Source organism: Callorhinus ursinus, unplaced genomic scaffold (genome assembly GCF_003265705.2).
Source record: "Callorhinus ursinus isolate GAN/ISIS: 27379988/994484 unplaced genomic scaffold, GSC_fseal_2.0 scaffold4, whole genome shotgun sequence".
Taxonomy (NCBI): Eukaryota; Metazoa; Chordata; class Mammalia; order Carnivora; family Otariidae; genus Callorhinus; species Callorhinus ursinus.
This window is the reverse complement of record NW_027397066.1, coordinates 38,843,107-38,863,164: the sequence shown is the minus strand read 5'-3', so window position 1 is coordinate 38,863,164 and position 20,058 is coordinate 38,843,107. Positions and strand designations below refer to the sequence as shown.

The following is a 20,058-nucleotide window of genomic DNA, read 5'->3' as shown; positions in this document are numbered from 1 at the left end:
AGATCATGACCTGAGCCGAAATCAAGACTCAGATGCTTAACTGACTAAGCCACCCAGATGCCCCAAATAGCTACTATTTTTACTTTCTTCATTTCAAAGGAGAAAACTGAGATTTATAATTTGAGAATATTGCCCAAGGACACCTAGCTGATCACCTAGCTTGTGGCAAGGCCTGCTTAAAACCTTGTGTCTTACTTCTAAGTGTGTGGCCTAATGCCCAGAGCAGGCACAATGCAGTAGCAGGGGCACGGTCACCTCAGAGGCCCAGATAATCAGAATTACCTCTGACATTGGCCTGGCATACTAGTTGACTTGGCCTGGTATTCTATTTCCAGAAGTAGTCACATTGCCACTTTTGTTACCCTGTGATTCCTGTGATTTTGTTCCTAAAGCTCTGCTAAAACAAAGAGGAGTTTCCACTCTGTTTCTACAACATTTGGAGTAGAGGGAAAATACAGGATATACAACAGGGAGGGAACATGCCTTTGCTGTGTTCCAGATGCTCATCAGTGGCTCTGGCTTATAGTGGAGGACTAATATCCTCTTAAATTCCAAACTTTAACTTAAATTCATGATCTTATCTAAATGGACTAATCCCAAAGTCCTAGTGGATGCATTATGATTCAGAGTGTAAGCTTGTTTAATCCCAACGCCAATGCTTGATTCTCCTAATAGAAGGAGGAAAAGGGAAGATGACCAGGGAATAGACTTGGTGCACAGAGTAGTGAACATTTAGGTGGCTCTTCTCGAATTTGCCTTGCAGCTGCTGAAGGTCATGGACAAAAGATTTCTCCGGCACCATTTCAGACCCTCGGGTATTGCAGAGATGGCCCTAGTAGCACCATGCCTGTCTAATTGGACATTAGTTTTCTTTAGGATATATCATATAGGCTCATTATTTTGCTATTCTTTCCTTTTGGCTCTTCTCAGACATTGGAAAAAAGTAAAAAATCCATTTTGGACAAAGTAAATGACTTAAGAGTACGGCCCATGATTCTCATAGGCATGAAGTAGTAACATTTTAAATTTCTCCACAATAAAGATAGAAATAAAAACAGAAGATGAAAGTCGAAGCTGTAACAAAGAAACTCATTATACTATATTTTCTCTATAGTAAACCATAAATGCTACACACAAGTGTAGTCCCTAATTTTATTAAGATTCTTAGCAGAAACCAAATCCCTTGGCATCTCATTTGCCATGTGAATTCCAACCGAAAGATACAATGGAGGCTGATCTTCAGACACTCTTCATGTTTTCTTAAAAACGGCATTCTTCAGTGCCCCTTTTTATATGGAGTGAATAAAAAGGACTCTATATTTTCAGCACATATAGTTTCCTTGGTACAGAATTATCCTGTGACACAAAAGATGAAAGTACATAACACTTGAAAATAATGAGCAATCACAGAGATGCCTGCACCAAGATAATGGCTTCGTTCTTTTCTGGCCCCACTAATCCAATGACTCAAAAATCTAAGAGCATAGAGAAGAATGAAATTCCTCTTTGTCCAGTTTGAACAAACCTACCGAGATTCTAAAAGGCTAGGAACAGATATCATCAAAAGTAATCCAAATGATTTCTTAAGGGTCATGAAAGAGCCTTCCATTTAATCTTGAAAGCATCAGCACCTCCCAAGGAAGTGGAACAACACTTTAAAGAGATAGGCCCTTAACCCACAGAGCAGGCCCTAAGAATAGGAATAGCTACCATTTATTGAGTGCTTACTATATGACAGGTACATTGCTATGCATTTTAGACACATTTCTCACTTAATTATCTCAACACTCATATCCCATTGGTACTATCATGATGCTGTTAAAGAAACTGTTGCATAGACAGGTTAATTGACATGTCCAAGGTCATATAGCTGACGTACTGGAGAATTATATGATTACATCCAAGGACTGTCTGCCTCCATCATCCATGCTTTTAATCTCTGTGATTAATGTTTCTGTTAGTTCCATAATAATGTGGAGTTACAATGCACCTAATAATCCACTTAATCAAACTCACACTCAGAGCTGGAATCTTATTTGCAGCATCTTTGACATGTATTTGTACCCATCCAAGCTTTGTCCAAACATTGCTTGTAATAGAAAGGCCAGTGTGAGAGAAGGGAAAGAGAAAAACAAAAACAAGCAAGAAATGTTTTTCCTTTCACTTTTCAAACATTAGTTATAAAGACCTGAAAGATGGATATCACTACAGACATTAAGTGGATAGGAAACTGAGGTTCAGCGAGATTGAGTAAGGGACCCTGAGACATGCAACCAGTAAATGGTGGGGCTTTCTTTTCTGATTCTAAAGCTTAAGTTCTTTCCTTTCCACCAGCCTACCTACCTCTCAAGAGATACTAGTAAGAAGGCATTAATTCCATTTTTAAATGTAGGACAAATGTTTATAGTACACCTTCTTCACTTTGGGCTCACAAAATCAGACAAATGGAACTGACATATTCCTTGAAAACTTCACACGTTGATCTTCTGTTAAAAGCAACATAGAGTAAGGAGCACTTGGGTAGCTGAGTCAGTTAAGCGTCTGCTTTTGGCTCAGGTCATGATCTTGGGGTCCTGGGATTGAGCCCCAGTTTGGCTCCCTGCCCAGTGGTAAGTTTGCTTCTCCCTCTAGCCACCCCACCAACCCCCAGCTCATGCTCTCTCTCTTGAAACTCAAGCAACTATAGTAGCATCTCATCTGTGGCTCTAAAGATAAAAAGATCTAAGAGTGCTAATCTTCAGAGATTCTTTAGAGATTTACTATCTGCATAGGGACAGAGTTCCCTGTCCTTTGCCATATCAGCTATGTTTCTCTGGACTGTCAATGTTGTTCTCAAGATGTGTAATCCAGGACTGAGAAAAATAATCCAGTCAAGACCTGACATTGTGATAAACCCTGTATTTCTATTAGAATAGTGGTTAAGCATTTAGGCCAGGAAATCAGATTGCTTGATTTCAAATTCTGGCTCAGTCACTTTCCAGCTATATGATCTTAAATAAGTTTTTTAACTTGTGGGTGCCTCAGTTTCCTCATTTTAAATGAGAGAAAATGGGAACACCCATCTTAAGAAGTCATTGTGATGATTAAATGCTACCACCACATTGAGCTACTATTTGAGTCTGTACCCATAACTTTGCTTTCTCTCCTATTACAATAAATGAATTGCTCATGCTCTTATCTAAGGCTAAGCTCCACTTTGGCAGGAGTAGTAGATCCCAACCCTTCTTGACTAATCTGACTGCACAAAAGCCACAGTCAGGGAGATACAGTTAAAAGCAAGATTGAGGTTTAAAAGTAATAAGCAAAATGGTAAGTGCATCATTTGCGTAGTATGTGCTGACTATGGTATGCATTATGGGAAAAGAAGTATGAAAAATAGACTCTCTTCTCAAAAGATGCTACAGTGTTTGTGGAGATGAGACTAACATAGTAAACAATAGTTAACTGGGGAAGACGTTTCATAATTAAGGGCTATCTTTGAAAGTGGTTCCAAGTTCTGTATAACTATGGGGAAGGAGACCTATGAGGTTTAATGTAGCTAGAGAAGACTTTTGGGAAAGGGGTGATCTCTAAATTGGGTCTTGGACACTGAGCAATGCAGTGATAAAAAGAGAGGAAAAGAATTTTCATTGATTAGTTAAAAAGAAGGGGAACTGCTGAGAGAGGCTAGGAGATGAGAATCAATCTAGTAATTAAGGAAAGTAAAAAGAAACCCACACTTGCAGTGTAAGCCTTCATGGTTGGACAAAATCTTAAATGAGGCTGTGTAACAAGGGTCAATCTAATTGTGAAGTGTCATGAATGTCTGGAGAAAAGTTTTGACTTGATGTGGTAGGTAATTGGGAATTAATAGGTTCCTCAGCAAGAGAACGGTGTGATGCAATGGCGCTTTATTGAAACAAATCTGTTGGTGGGCTGCAGGATAGAATAGAAAAAGAAGAGATGTAAGAGAACTGGTAAAAACCCCCTTTATGAGCATTTGGCCTAAAGCATTCCTAAGCAAAGGTAATATAATATTAAAAATAACTTTTATAATTTTGACTTTTATGATTTTTTTTATCTGCAAGTGACTTGCAGATGTAATGTTATATTTGGAAGCATTTAATCAATAATTCTAATTTTGATCTCACAGTTTTTTATTTTGAAGTCATTAAGCTTTGCTTTTCATGTCTCATATATTTTCACAAAACGTTGAAATGCTGGCAGGCCCTGGAACCTGAGCCTGTCATGCTTGAGAATAAAATATTCTTGAAGAGATGAAGTTCCTTTTTCCTGGTATTATCCACTCTTTAATTGAGAAGGTAGAAAAAATTCAAATTATGTATATATGGTCATGGCACCTTAAGCAGCACTCATGAATCTTTAGGATTTCACTTTAGTTATCAAAGTATAATGACCCAGATTTTCAAAGCAATCAGTTGTTTGGATTCTAGAGAAATACATTTATCCATCTTCAGTAATCCTCTGATGTTTAGGAAGAACAGAGAATTCTGCTTTAAGCAACTTTCTTCCAAAAACAGGGATAAAAATGTGAGGATTTAACAAAAAATAAAAACTGTATTTACACTATCTATTGTTATTGTTATTGAAGTGTCTACCACTGCTTTGCAATTAGAAGGAAATGGATCAGGAAGCTCTATGGGCTCCAGCTCCTAGTGGTTTCATTATAGGTTGGCTTTGCCCCCATGGCTCTATCCCTGTCTTTATTAAAAAGAAGAAAACAAGGCTTAGGAAAGATAAACCTAAAGTTTTCCTAAAAGATATAAAAAGTGAGGATCAATTCATTGGACAAAGAACTACTTCTTTAATATAACTTTTATGTCCTGGAAAGGACAAAGCGTGCTCTACTTGGATTAACAGTACTATTTCCAAACAGGAAGGAAACGTGGGCTATGTAGGAAAACATTTTTTCCCCAAAATGTGTTTTGTGGTTTAACACTCTGAAGGATGAAGCATTAATTCTAGTAAATATTGCATTCATTGTTCCATTGCTTCTTTTAGATGTAATTGGGCAATATTAGGTTTACTGCAAATAGGTACTATTAACACCAGTGAGATTACTGATGTTGGTATAAAAAATAAGTTAATATCTTTCTAAGAGATAGAGCCTTAAACAGAATGTTTTCTATTGAAGTTTAATGGCATATGGCTACTTCCAGAAGTTCACCATGACATTTCTCTTCTGGTCTAGAATAGACTACTGCTTCCATAATGGTATGGAATGCTGCATAATCTATAAGCACCATAATCCATTACATTGGTCACTCCACATCTGGAAAGTTATAGTATCATAATACTGAAATATAAGAAGTGACATATCAGGCTTAGTATTACTTGTGATAGACAAACCAAGGTAGAATTTTAGGTTTAAGAAACATACTCCCGCTTCCTTTTGGTATTCAAAATGAGAAGCTGAATTTCAGTATAGCCAGCTGGTGGTTTCTGGGGTGTCCATTTCACAATCTGAGACACACACTGAAAGGGAGGCTAGCTTTCACTTGGTGCCTGAAAAGATTAGTAAAGAAAATTTAGACCTTTATTTTGATGATGACCATTGGCATGTCTACAATATGTGTTTGTTATCTATGTGTGCATATACCACAAGTTTTAAGCAAGGTAAGTCAGTACTTATCAGGCCCTTCCTATGTATCAGAGAATGGTGTAAGTCCTTTACTGTATTAACTTACTTAACCTTAGTAATACCCCACAAGATAAGTAATATTGTTATTTCAATTCTATCCAATGAGGAAAGATCATTGTAGGTGGAATGTGGTTAAGCATTTTTATATTTTAATAAAATCCCTAGCTTAGATGCATTTTAATGTCTGTTTTTTAAAGTAATAGTTTTCCACATACAGAATTAATAAAAGTTTCCTTTAAAAAATATATATACATACATATATAAGCAAAAAATGAGTCAATAATTTTGGATGATATGCAGTTGTGGCAAATATCCTGGAAGTGGTACTAAAATACTGAAGCTGGAAATGATGGTTTAATGAAATCAGCTGAGGGTCCTGGAGATTACTTTTAAAAATTTCACCAATGGTTGTCAAACCTAATGCATCTTCTTGGATGTGGTGTTGTTTGTCATATTATAACTAGTATCTAAATGTATGTCACCGCTTAAAGATATTTGGTTTTCCTTTTCTTTTTTGTTTCCTTCCTTCCTCCCTCCCTCTCTCCCTGCCTCCCTGCCTTCCTGCCTTTCCTCCTCCCTGCCTTCCATCCCTCCATCTTTCTTTCTTTCTCCTTCTTACATGTTTTTCTCTTGTTCTTTTCTTCTTTCCTGAGAGTATTATTCCATGAGAGACTCAGTCAAGGTTAAGAATTTCAGGAGATGTATTTTTTTTAGATAATTTATGGTCACCGTTTTTACTTAATCCTCTACATTAATTTAATTAAGCAGGTTTAATAATAATGACACATACACAGATCACATGGGCACACAATAGTTATAGTAATTGCATAATTATTTAAATTGGTCTTTTAGTACCTGAATTAGTCACAATACCATATTTATCAAAAAAGAGACTATAACAAATATTGAATCACAAAAAGTTTTTCATATCTAGATAAATGAATAAAGAACATTAAAAATAAAAATAAAAACTTTGAACAGCAAAAATAGCAGCCCTTTTACTGAGGAATGTTTCAAATAGCCTTCTCGGTATGCCACTGATGAAACTCTAAAATATAAGTCAACTACAGGGTGAGGGGAATAGCAATACTATGATCTTTGGTGGAAATTGTAAAGAGAGGCTCCAGGCATTCTTCCTAATAGAGTGAGCTACCTATTCTTTATGCATGGCCTGTTTTGTCTCTCTTCATTTGAAGTAAGAAGTTTCTTTCTCTTAACAGGATGCATTTGTCAATATCATCCAACCTTCCTCTGCAAACACTGCATCAGCCCACATATTTATTCTCTACAGTCAACTCAACAATATCTTTGCCCAGCATATCTCACAGGAAGCCCGGTGTGATCTGTCCAGGACTCCTGAATGTAATCATAACTGCTTCTATATAGAAAATCCCTAGGAGAGAGAAGTAATTTTTTCAGGGTGTACAATCAATGTAGAGAGCTAACATGAAATCTTTAGGACCCCAACTGCTTTAAAAATCCGTAGTGGTGAGTTTTGGGTTTTTTTTTTTCCTGGACCACTATTATCAAAACAATTGCCTTTACTTTTTACTTTGCTTTATCATGAAGACCAAGGCAAGATGAGATGATCCTCCAAAGAATAGTGGGAAACTCTGTTTTTCTTTTATATTCAATAAATGTAGTCATTGATTTTATTCTCATGCACAACCCATGGTCAGACACTGTCAAGAACATCAAAAAATCGATTCAGAGTCAAGCTAGGTAAGCAAATACAGTAGGGGAGTTCTCAAAATCCCTCTTAGGCCACAGGTTTCTGGTTAACATTAGATTCATTTCTGAAACCTGAAATTTAGAAGCTTCTCTTTGGAATTCGGAGTCATTTGCATGTGTTAGAAAACCTGACAAAGTTATGTACATTTTCTAAAGCTCACACACTTGGCAGAGTTATTCCCATTTATGCTGTGTACCCTCTCCAATTATTTTCATTTCTATAATGGTGAGCAATGAAAGCATCAGACATAGGTGACTGTCTTCCCAGCAATAATCTGCAGGGAAAGACAAGCTTAAACAGCACAGAGAAAAGCTTCTCTGTGTGCTTTACTCTGTGCAGGGGTTAAGAATGCAGGCGGATATGAGGAAAGTTGGATTAAAATCTGCTTTCATCATTACGGTGGCTTTGTAAAATCACTTCCTGAGATACAGAGTAGTGGGTATACTGTGCTACCTTCCAGCCAAGGTGGTGACTATGTGTGCATGTCTGTTACATTAGAAGGAAAATCTTAAAGCAAATTAAAATGTTATGGGGGAAGAAAATGGGAGTCAGGAGCACAGTGAAAGTAAGACTTCTTTTGTTACATTGTTTGACTTTAGAACCATGTAAATGTTTTATATAATTATGAAATAGAATTAAATCAAATTTAAAAAATCCAAACCAAAAGCCAAATGCACTTCTTTAAGTGGAAGTTTAACCATATAGTAAGGCACTGAAGTTTAAAATGTAACTAAAAAAAGTAATTCTACTCTATGTCCCTAACAGGATACACCCTAAAGGCAAAATCACTGTGAAGAAATTTTAACCTGTTTTTGGTAATCCCATCATTAGTAACAATAATGTTGGTATTTTTATTTAAAAACATATATATGCATATATATTATATATATAACAGGATAATCTAAATAAATAATCATGTTAATACATTAGGAATCAATTTTTTTTCCTGGTACTTTCTTTTTATTAAGGTTTATGTAACTACATTTTATGTGGAACATTTTCATTTAGCCTTTTTTTTTTTTAAATAGCTATCCATTCATTTATTGAACAAATGTTTGTTTGAGTTCCCAGAAGTTGTCTGCTAAAATATGATAACACTTCCCATACTACCAGGTTGGAGTTTTTATTTTTTGTTTGTTTTGTTTGTTTGTTTTTAGGGTGGCTGCATAATGTATCTTTCTTTCTAAAAATATTTTTAAATTATTTTTAAAAAAGATGAAAGAAACAAACATAAAATCAAAGAAGTTGAATGAAAGCCCTGTAATTTTAAATTTGAATCAGAAATATCAATACAAACTTGTGTAAGGTGATGTATCAGAAGACAAGGGAGCTATCAATGACTACTGAGGTCATGTTGAAACAACTCAGGAGTAAACTTAAAGGGGGTTCCAGTGGCCAAAGACAAGACAACATGAGGACTGAAAGTAACAAGAGTTGCAGGGAACTGGAACAGGCATACCTATTTCAACCCGTGACTTCATAAGGATACACACACAAGAAAACAACAAAATGCCAAACCTCAGTGGTCACATTTGGGAGATTCTAGGGAAACGACTAGCTATTTTGAAAACTACTAAATAAAGGGAAACAATCAAGCATTTATGCCGTCTTCACTGCAACAACTTTATTTCAGGATTACCCATTAGTCGATGAGGGAAAGTTCTTGCTTAGAGAATAATCTAGTTGATAAATAAAGAAGGTATGATAGAATATCACCATTTTGTAATTTCTAAATCGGTTTGGGCAAAGACTATCAGTGGCTGCTAAAATTGTCATGGGCTGAGTTGTGTCCCCCTGAATTCATCTGTTGAAGTCCTAACATCCAATACCTCAGAGTGTGACCTCATTGAAGGTAGGGTCTTTATGGAGGTAATCAATTTAAAGTGAAATCATTATGGAAGCCCTAATCCAATATGACCAGTGTCTTTTTAAAAAGAGGACACAGAGATACACATAGAAAGAAGGCAATATGAAGAGACACAGGGAAAAGCCAGTCATGCTAAGAAGAGAGGCCTAGAACCAATCCCTACCTCAGAGCCCTCAGGAAGAACCAACCTTGTTGATTCCAGAATTGGGAGACTACAAATTTCTGTTGGCACCCATTTTGTGGTACTTTGTTACAGCAGTCTCAGCAAACTAATACAATTACATAAAAATTAACAAGATTATTATAAGGGATAGATCAAGTTGTCAATGCCTGAATCTGCTCATCAATCTTCGCATCACAAACAGAGACAGGCAGGCATTTTGTATCTTCTGCTAGAAGTGGACAATACGACTTACGAAGCAGTCTTGTCAAAGCCCAACAAAACAAATCTGAATCTGGTCAAGCTTCAAATAGAGGGCACAGAGAGACACATTTACAACAAGGGGATGTAATCACAAAAAATAACTTTTTAAAAAATAATTTACAAGGAGGGAAATAAAGGAACAGTGAACAGAGTAAAAAGAGATTTTAGATATTTTATCTGTCAAATGAAATGTGTGTACCTGTTTGACCTGTTTGACCTTGACAATAAATTATGAGGCAAGAAAAGTTACTTTAGATTCTCTTGGTGTTGGTATATAGCATAATAATAGTACATAATTCATAGTGTTGTGGTAAAGATCAAATATGACAATAGAGGTAGAGCCCTTAGCATAGTATAGTCTCAATTATTTATATAGTTGGGTATTAGCACTTTTATATACTTGGATATTAGTATAGCACTCATGCATAGTATAGTTGCAGTTATTTATATACTTTGGTGTTGGCTAAATTCCTTGATATAATTGCCATCAAGGGGAGGAGGGCAGGGGGATGGGTTAGCCTGGTGATGGGTATTAAAGAGGGCACATTCTGCGTGGAGCACTGGGTGTTATGCACAAACAATGAATCATGGAACACTACATCAAAAACTAATGATGTAATATATGGTGATTAACATAACAATAAAAAATTAAAAAATAATTGCCATCAATATTAAATGCTGTAATATTTATTATTTATTCTGTATGTGTTTACGATATGTGCACACAAGCCCACATAACACTCAACATACTTACAAGGTCCAGTCTGAGCCAGTATTGGGCCAAATGAACTTTCACTATTCATTCCACTCCCCATTCTCACATAACTCCTTAAAACCACCTGGCCCCAAACTCACCTTTGGTAGAAGATGCAGGAAAGAAGCATTGTGACTCTTGGAAAGAAAAGCCAAGGCAAGGGTTAGGAGGGAAAGGCAAAAGGAAGGGCAGTTTTAAGAAGGTTAAGTATTCCACTAAATACGCTCCCAGATTCAGTCATTCTATGCCTGCCATTTTCAGGAAAGATAAACACCGTCTTTCAGCATCCACAGGGTCAGACCTTGGAGAGAATCAGTGTTTGCAGCCAGCTGAATCATGTTTGGACAAGAAGCAGAACACATCTGGTGATTAATAGTGATAATCGCTCTTTGGTTAAGAGCCATCATTTAGATATAGGAAATGTTGCAGCTGACAACAATTGTGAGTCAGGTGACTGCATCCTACAAATTTTCATTTCAATTTTTCAAACATCTATTTGGTTTGAGAGAGAGGATCAAAGGTTAAGGAAATACAGAGCACATTTTCAGCAGATATACAGTCTTGTTGGTATCACAGGAAAATAACCCTAAGTAAGAAACAGAAAGATATAACATCAAAAGAGTGTTACAAATATCATGGGCCTACATGAGATTAAAGCAAAATAAGGTATCAAATCAGGGAGTTTTTATTTGGTTAAAAAGATTGTGAAAGTCCTCATGGAGAAAGTGGAATTTCAGAGAGGTTTTTAAGAAAAAGGAGTAAGGTGGAAGAAGTGGTGGAGTGAGGGAAAGAGAGTTTGGGGATAGAGAAGGGAGAGCATTTCAGCAGTTGTCAGATAAAGTACAGGATGCCTAGTTAAATTTGAATTTCAGATAAATAGCATATAGTTTTTTAGTATAAATATGATCTATCTGAGTCATACTTGAGTTTGAAATGCCCTGAATGTGTTTAGAGAAACAGGTAAGTGGTTTTATAAAAGTTTAGGCTTCATAGAGGAAGGAAATGGGTGATGATGTGGGAAAGTTGTTTCGGTCACATACAGACGTTTTAGATTACAGACAGAAGGAAAATGTGATTTTATGGGGACTGTGGAGACATTTTTTTTTTTCCCCCTGTAGGAGTGATATGATCTGACATGCACTGTAGGAAAAATAAGATGGCAGTGATGAGAACAAGAAAAATTGAGATAGGAGATTGGCCAGGAAGTGACAGACAGTGAGGATGTTAATTTAGATGATGGGAATGGTTTGTAAATGGACATGGCTGAGATACAGCAGAGCAGGAGCAATAGATTGGATCTCAGAACAAAAGAGATGCGGAGTCAAAACTGCCTTCAAGTTTATTCCTATTGACTTGGAGGATGACGATTTTTGTTAACAGATGTATAAGGAGGAGAATCTGGTTTTAGAAAAAAACAGATAATAGGAAATAGGGGTCATGTCAGGAGGATCTGGCCAGGTGGGCGTCCAGATACAGATGCTCAGTAAGCAATTACAAATATTTTTCTGAACTCAATAATTTGGGATTTTAGATATTTAAGCTGTCACCTTAGTGAGTTGGTCAAACCTCAAGGAATCCCGCTAATTCACCATTAGAGGCCAGAGAGGAACCAGTGAGGGAAGAGCAAAAAGACCAGAAGAAGAGCAATAATGAAAAAACTGTGCCAAGTCTTGGAAATCCTGAAGTCCAGGTCAGTCACCACTCTTAAATCATTCAGAGAACCTAAGAGTATAGATTGAGAACCAGCAACGGTGCTGGTAATTTTGGAGAGTTCTTTCAGGAAAGTAGCATGGGTGGAGCCATGGTTTTTGAGACTGAGCAGTAAATGGTGAGAGAACAGAGGAAACCAAAGATGTAAGATGTGAGAGGATTGGTGTTTGAGGACAAAACCAAGGGGAAGGAGCCAGGGGGGAGGGAAGACTGAAGATTTGCTAAAAGAATGGAGCAAAGTCTGAAATGAGTGTGCAGCAAGAAAATTAAATGCATATGTGGAGAGATTGGCCTTCGAAAGAGGAGAAAATCATCCTCAGAGTTAAATGGAAGGGAGGAAAGACCAAAGCTTAAGATTTTGATGCCATGACGCTGAGGCATTTGGTTGTTCGGTCTCCACGTTTGAGTAAGGAAAGAAATGCCATTATGTGCTTTGAAAGGAGCAGGGTGGAGCGGTCGAGGGACACAGACATAAGTTCCAGTCTCCTGCCACAGCTTACAGCACATCACAGACATCTTTCATGTAGATCTCGAGCAAAATGGAAGAAGAAGTAATAGTGAGTGTGGCACTGCTCCTTGGTACAATGCATTTAGTCACAGCAGAAGTAACCTGGTAGCAAAAAACATAAGGAATGGAGTCTCCTCTATTTACTGCGCGCCAGCCACACAGCAGCCTGGCGGTTACCTCCAAAAGCACTAGACTCCCATCAGACACCATTCTGTTATTTTAAAGCGTTATCACAACTGTGTGGCCTTCCTTGCGTGGCAAGTCTGATCTGACACAGTTCACAAAAATAGAAAACCACCAATTTTATTCCTGTGGCTTCCTACCCATTGTTTGAGCATCTCATAGTGAGTCTGAATACAGAAACATTGTTATTTAGTTTAGTGATATGGTCTTGTGATTATGGAATTCCTGGTTGAAGGGGCTTTCAGTTATATTCAGAAAATCCCATTGATCCCATCAATGCCAAAAACAACCCATTAGTGTATGGTCTCATTTCATAATGACTATTAGCTGGACTTATGGAAAAGGATAAGGCAAGAATTTCTTTCTCCTCATTATCCATGTCTAAATTAGGAAAGCTATAAATATGCCGATACATATGTTATATGATAAGGATTTTCTAGTACATGTGCTTAGGAAGTAATACATGGCAGTTATCCTTGAAAAGGCAATTACAAAGAAAAAATGCAGATCGTCATTTCTAAGACTAAGAAATGTTATATCGGAAGAATTAAAATAAACATGCCTGAATATATAGGACCATAGAAGCAATGGAAGTTAGATTTGGAAGGGAATTTAGGGAGAATTTTAGGCAATCTCTTCCCTTTAAGACTGAGGGATCTGAAGCCCAGAGGAGAAAATAGCTTCCTGAAGAGTACAATCTAGTTCAGCCACAAGTCTTCTGACCCACAGTCACTGCAGAGTTTCCCTCTGCCACAGTGACAAATTTCTATCAGGCTTCTGAGGAATTATTTCCAGTGCCAGAATAGTGAATATATGGCATATACTGGGCACTCAATGAATTTTTTTTAATTATTTATTTTGAGAGAGGGAGAGAGAGGGAGGGAGCACTGTGTGAGCAGAGGGAAAGGCACAGGGGGAGGGAGAGGGAGGGGAGAGAATCTCAAATGGATTCCCCACTTAGCGTGGAGCCTGATGTGGGGCTTGATCTCAAGACCATGAGATCGTGACCTGAGCTTAAACCAAGACTTGGATGCTTAACCGACTGAGTCACCACCCAGATGCCCCTGAATGGTTTTTTTTTTTTTTTTTTAATTGGACAACTGTATCTCTGTTTTGGTCACTGATGCCCCTGGGAATTAGAGAATCACCCTCCATGTGCAGTTTTTCCAGCACCTAATAAGGCTATATAAGGCACAGTGACTTAGAAAAATATAATTTAGAATTAGCCATGTATTAACATAATCATTATTTCATGAGAATTTCCCAATTATGTATCAGGGATTATTAATCCATTATTGCAGGTGATAGAACTAAGACTCAGTAAATTTGTGTCACTTGTTCAAGGCAAACAATCAGAAATGTTGGAGTTTGAGCCCATTTTTGGTCCTTTGACTCCAGATGTCATGCTTTCTTTGCTATATCTTATGGTTTCTCCAGGATGTTTATAAACTCCAGGAAAAGAAAAACAAACCTGTGGGGGGAAGAGATAGGGAAGAAGACAAGGAAGGAGAAATATCAGAAATGGTGTGAAGCTCTTATGGAGAATGCTGGTGCCAAAAGAGATCAGAGTTCACATAATAAAGGAAGGATTTGTGTTTATCTTTAGGAGATCTGCCTGGGGGCTCCAAGCCTGGGTTGGCTCCAAAGAGGAGAAAGCAATCTTGTACAACTTGGAAGGAGGTGTTGACTTTTAAATGTGTATGAAAGGCAGTGGGTAGGAAAAGCACATGTATGGGAATCAGAATACCTAGATTTTAGTCCCGATTCTGCCATTACTTTGTTGTGCCCTTAGAAAAGGTCCTTCTTGTTTTGTGCCTCAGTTTTATCAGTTTACAATGAGGTGTGTTCAACTTCATGGTTCTCAAATATTTTTCTCCCTTTCCATCAATTCCCATTGGTAGAGGCTACCAATAATTTGAGAAATGCCTGAAGTGAGACTCTGTAAACTGAGAATGCAAACTACTTTCTTGCCTATAAAAAACCTGGTTCCTTTTTCTTTTAAACAAAAAAAAAACTTTTTATACATTCTTTACTAATCACATATAGTGATTTTACATGTAATTGATTAGCTTGCTACATTGGGCTATGGAATTATTCTATATGGAATAATTTGTCCCTTTACACCTTGGTTATATCCGATAGAAGTTTCATAGGTGACAAAAAATTACAACTGATTTCCAGTGAAGGTGCCATCATTAATGATCACTACTGATCTTGGATTAGGAGATTTTGTCAGTAGTAACTATCAATATACTAAAGGGAATTGTTGGTTTATTTTACCAATTTTCTGAGAGATTTTTAGGTCAGAGATTTTAAACTAGAATTGAAAGCTCTTGGGGTACTGAAAAAGTTGGAGAAATTACAAATGTTATTTTGCAACTAATGCTGTTTTACTATGCAAATGAAGTCCAAATCTATCAACTAAATAATCAACCACCGGGTTAAGTTCAGAAGTTTTAGTGCAGAACTTAGTGCAGAAAAAAAGGGCAGTTTTTTTTTCACTTGCATATTGTTTTTGGGTATTCGTGAATATACAGAAATTAACTGTAGCATTTTATCCCTTGTCTAGAGTTTTAGCTTGGTGTGGATGGTGTGTGAAGAATTTTAGGGGGCTTATGAAGACCGTGAATTAATGGGAAAATTTGGCTCATATGTGAGTTTGTGAATATAGCTCTCATCAGCTTCTCAAAGATATCACAAAGGTAAAGAACCACCACTCTATATATCCTACAATAACATGCCACAATTCAGGTATTTCTTTGGTAAATGGGAAGCTGATTCGAATTATAGCTCTAAAATTTTTAATAAACCCTTAACCAAATGAGGGTTAATAATAAACCACTACAGGTGTATCATACCTCTTTTATACTTGATACTTAAAAAGCCAAATAAACAAAATAAAACCCATTATGGTGCAAAAAATTTTGATATAAATTAAAGGTAACCTAAATAAATGAAGGTATATCATATTCATGGATTAGAATATTAGATAATTTTAAGATATTCATTCTCCCTAAATCGATCTACAGAGTCAATGCAATTTCAATTATAATTCCAGCAGACTTTTTGGGTAGAAATCAACAAGTTGATTCCAAAAGTTATAGGAAGAAGCACAAGGCCTAGAATATCCATAGCAATCTTAAACAATAAGTACAAAGTTGGAGGATTTACACTATTTTATGATTTACCGTATAGCTATCATAATTAAAATAGTGTGATACTGCTTGTGGATAGACAAAAAGAGCAATAGAACAGAGTAGAGCCCAGAACTAGACCCCCCACTTATCCAGTCAAAGGCACCAGCACAATCTGGTGGGAAAAGAAGAATCTTTTCAGTAAATTATATAACTGGATATTCATATGGAAAAAATTGAACCTCAACCCTTACCTTACATGAAAAACAAAAATAATTCAGTATGGATCATATACCCAAATACAAACACTAGAAGAGGGATTAAGGAAATGAAAACACTATGAATCTTCTCAAAGTCACCAAAAATTATTTTCCTACTTCTTCAAGATATTGTTTCCTAATTCTCTTTCATAATTAAGTAGCCATACCCAATACTTAGAATACATTTCAGTTCAGTCTGGGTGGCTCTGAGATAAGCAATCGCTAAAAAAAGATTTAACTTCTACAATAAGTTAGATATAAAATCTGACAAACATACATTTTCTTATTACTCTGTTTATTATTGGAAGTTCAGGGCAAATAATTCACTTACCTTTGATGAACAAAATTGCCTAGGTTTAGCTCCAGTGATTCCAAAAGAGATTTTCCAGTCTTTAATATAATTTTGTTACAGAGATGAGAGTGTCTCTATATTCTCCTACTTGCTTCTCTTCCCACTGCCCATTCCCAAAAGTAAAAAATAAAACCTAACAACAAGAACAACAACAGTAACAGTGAACCATGCAACACAAAGTCATTTACCGGAGTCCGTAGAGAACCGTTCCATCAGGATGCAGTCGGATCATTCGATTTTTCACCGTAACCCCATGCACAAATGATTTCTTGTCATTCAGAAAGTAGGTGTCTGGCACCCAGAGTTGGTCAGCTACCCTGTTGTCTAACGTGAGGTTTAGCGGGATTCCAGAATAAGAAAGCCTTTTGTCTTTCCAAGACTGCTGGAAATACATGGTGAGTGTATAATCCTGTGAAACAAATGAAACAAAAAACCAAAAAATTTGGTCATCATCATCATCATCATCATCATCACTGTCATCATCACGATCATCATCAAAGGCCTTTCGTCATGAAAGTGATAGTCTGTGGTATCATACGTTCCCAAAGATCCACTGTCCTGCTCTCCCCGAAGTTACACCTGAATACAAGGAAATTTGCACCTTCAGGTATAGGGCAACCAACAGGTTAGAAGTACCGGCGCAATAATTGAAGGCATGCACAAGTGTTCACTCCAATGTAGGTTAAATCCATTTAGTTGAATTTTGAGGTTTAAAGTTAAGGTAATGGTCATGGGGTAGGTCATAAAGGAAAGTTGTGCTGAGAGATCCATGTGCACAAAAATCTACCTCTGGATTATATTTATGGTACTATTTTGGGGGGGGCATGTGTGCTCAATAATAACTAAAGAATGATGCACTTAAAAGGAGAAGGTGTTTTCCAAATTGCAAATGCCTTTTGAATGAATACTGCTCTTTGCCTTATAAAGGTCATCAATTACCATTATCTGGATCTTTCTAGCAAATTACAACTTGCCTCCTGGTACTGAAAAATAGTTTATAAAGCACATTTTGATGGAGACATTTATTTGGCCTGAGAACTGGTATCAGTGGTGGAACTGCTCAACTATTTCTCTCTTATCTCATTCCTGCTTTGTTTTAAGAACTGGTTTGACTTCAGAGCTGGGTTCGTATTTGAGTTTGTTTCCTCACTTCTTGTAAAAGATAACACTAAGGACATCCCTTTCCATTTTTTTTTTTTCCTCCCAGATTTCCCCTGGCAGTGAGAGACAGGAAGATTTGGGCTCAATAAATAGATCAAGCTACTAGAGAAAACCATGATGATTATCTGAGTTTTAGTTGTCTGTTTTTAAAGAGCTCCAGTAATACAAAATGTAATTGTCCATTAAAAAGGAGAAAATAGTGTACGCATGAGTAATCTCTGCATAGATTTAAGTAAGTGTGTGTGCATGGGTGCATGGGTGTGCATGTGTGTAGACCTTTTCCCTTCCTTTTCTGGAAACTGTTTTGTTTCCTGTGGAAAGAGAACTGTAGGCATGCAGTGAGATCTCTGCTCTACACAACTCCTACTCTGTTTTCACTAAATACTGGCTAAAAATCACATCATGGTTTGAAATTAAAGCAGTAATTTATTACCCTATTTGCAAGAAGAAGTAATTCAGTGCAAAGTATTTCTGCTTGTATTATGTTACATTTGGAAGTGGGTGATGTGGCACAAGTACCCTTCAGAACTTTTCTTATGTATTTCTAGCATTATTATTCTAATCCATGACCTGATTCCATGATAAATGGAAATATGGACATGAGATTGATAAACTTAATGAAAACTTTTTTGAAGAGAATGATAATCATGGTGATAATGATGAACATTATGTAAAGACTTAATATACAGCCATATCTCCTTTTGTACTATTTGTATTATAGTGCACGCATAACAATAATCTCTTTCTCCTGGAGACTGTTCTGTGCTCTGTGGTTCTCATAGCTTTTCATATCTATTATCACATTTTGTTATTACAACCTTGTGAGATAGGCAAATTCTCTCTGAGAGAATTTATTATTTACATGTCTGAGAAACTATTTGCTCTATTTAAAATAAAATATTCTAGCTGCATCTTAATAGAAATATTAACAGTGACATCTGTCTATGACTTGTCTTGGTGTATTACATTTTTAGATGGAACGGAAAGACTTAAAATTGCTGTATTTTGTCCCCTCATTCAACAGATTTTCTATTAATTCTTCATTAGTCCAAAGTGCAAGCACTCAAGGAAGGATGGAAAATTTTTCAGAAAGAAATTAAAGGTAACGATACTTTGAACAAGAACACTAAAACGATTTTTATTTGACATGTACTTATAATTGTTCAGCCAGCTTTCTCAAGTATGCAAGCTACTCTGTGAGAGGAAGAGCGACATATTTAGAAACTATGGGCCATAGGGGATTCTCTAACACTGACGCAAATTAATGGGATTAATGGGTGTGAGTTGGCTAACGAAATTGGTCAGGCTAATTCAGGCATGAGAGAATTTGATTCATTGAAGAAAAACAAGAGAGAGGATACCAAATCAGTAGTGCTCGATTACACTCCAAAAGGGCATATTTTTAAAATCTAAAAATGTTAGGGGAATAAGACAATATTTATAATAAATAAAAATAATTCTTGTGGAGAATAAAGGTTAAATCAGTGGTTTTAAATCCAGGACAATTTTGCCCCCAGAGGACATTTAGCAATGTCTAGAGACAGTTTTGGTTGTCACAACTGGGAGTGTGTGCTACTGGCATCTGTGGGTAGAGGCCAGGGATGCCTCCCAACATAATGCACTACACAGCACAGCCCCCACAACAAATAATCACCTGGCTCAAAAGGTCAATAGTGCCAAAGCCAAGAAACCCTGCCTTAGATGGAAATATCTTTCCTTTCAGTATTAATAAGATACTTCAAAATCCTTTATCACTATTTATCATGAAAAATATGTATATTAACAGGTCTACCTGAGCTTTTAACATATTCCTCAAAACTTTTGTGCCAGGGAATTCTGACATTAGATGGTTTATAATTTGCCACTTTATCATAAGAAATCATTTGATAAAAATCCATTTTCTAGCACTGGAATAAGGAAAAGGGGTTATGTGTTTTATTGAGGTCTGCTTCTTACCAGAATGAGCTCTGAGACTTTATAGTGGGTTGGAAAAGTGAGTCTTTTATGAGCTGCCTCCATGATCAGCACACATCTCAGGCTAGCTTGTTAGGGAAGAGATAAAATATTGCTTTAACATCCGGTAATATTGCATCCACTCAGAAAGAGGATATGAACGATCCCTTCTTTTCAAAGTATTCTTTTTTTTAAAGATTTTATTTATTTATTCACGAGAGACAGAGAGAGAGAGAGAGAGAAGCAGAGGGAGAAGCAGGCTTCCCGCTGAGCGGGGACCCCGATGCGGGACTCGATCCCAGGACCTTGGGATCATGACCTGAGCCAAAGGCAGACGCTTAACCATCTGAGCCACCCAGGCGCGCTCAAAGTATTCTTA

At 36.8% G+C, this 20,058-nt stretch overlaps 1 protein-coding gene across 1 annotated transcript in view; it reads right to left on the bottom strand.

The window, feature by feature from the left end:
- Positions 1 to 20,058, bottom strand: part of GABRB1 (gamma-aminobutyric acid type A receptor subunit beta1) — a 379,682-nt gene that overhangs the window by 246,234 nt on the left and 113,390 nt on the right. Inside the window, exon 4 of the mRNA XM_025887668.2 lies at positions 16,754 to 16,974. Coding sequence (XP_025743453.1) covers positions 16,754 to 16,974 — 221 coding nt within the window. The remainder of the gene's footprint in view (positions 1 to 16,753; positions 16,975 to 20,058) is intronic.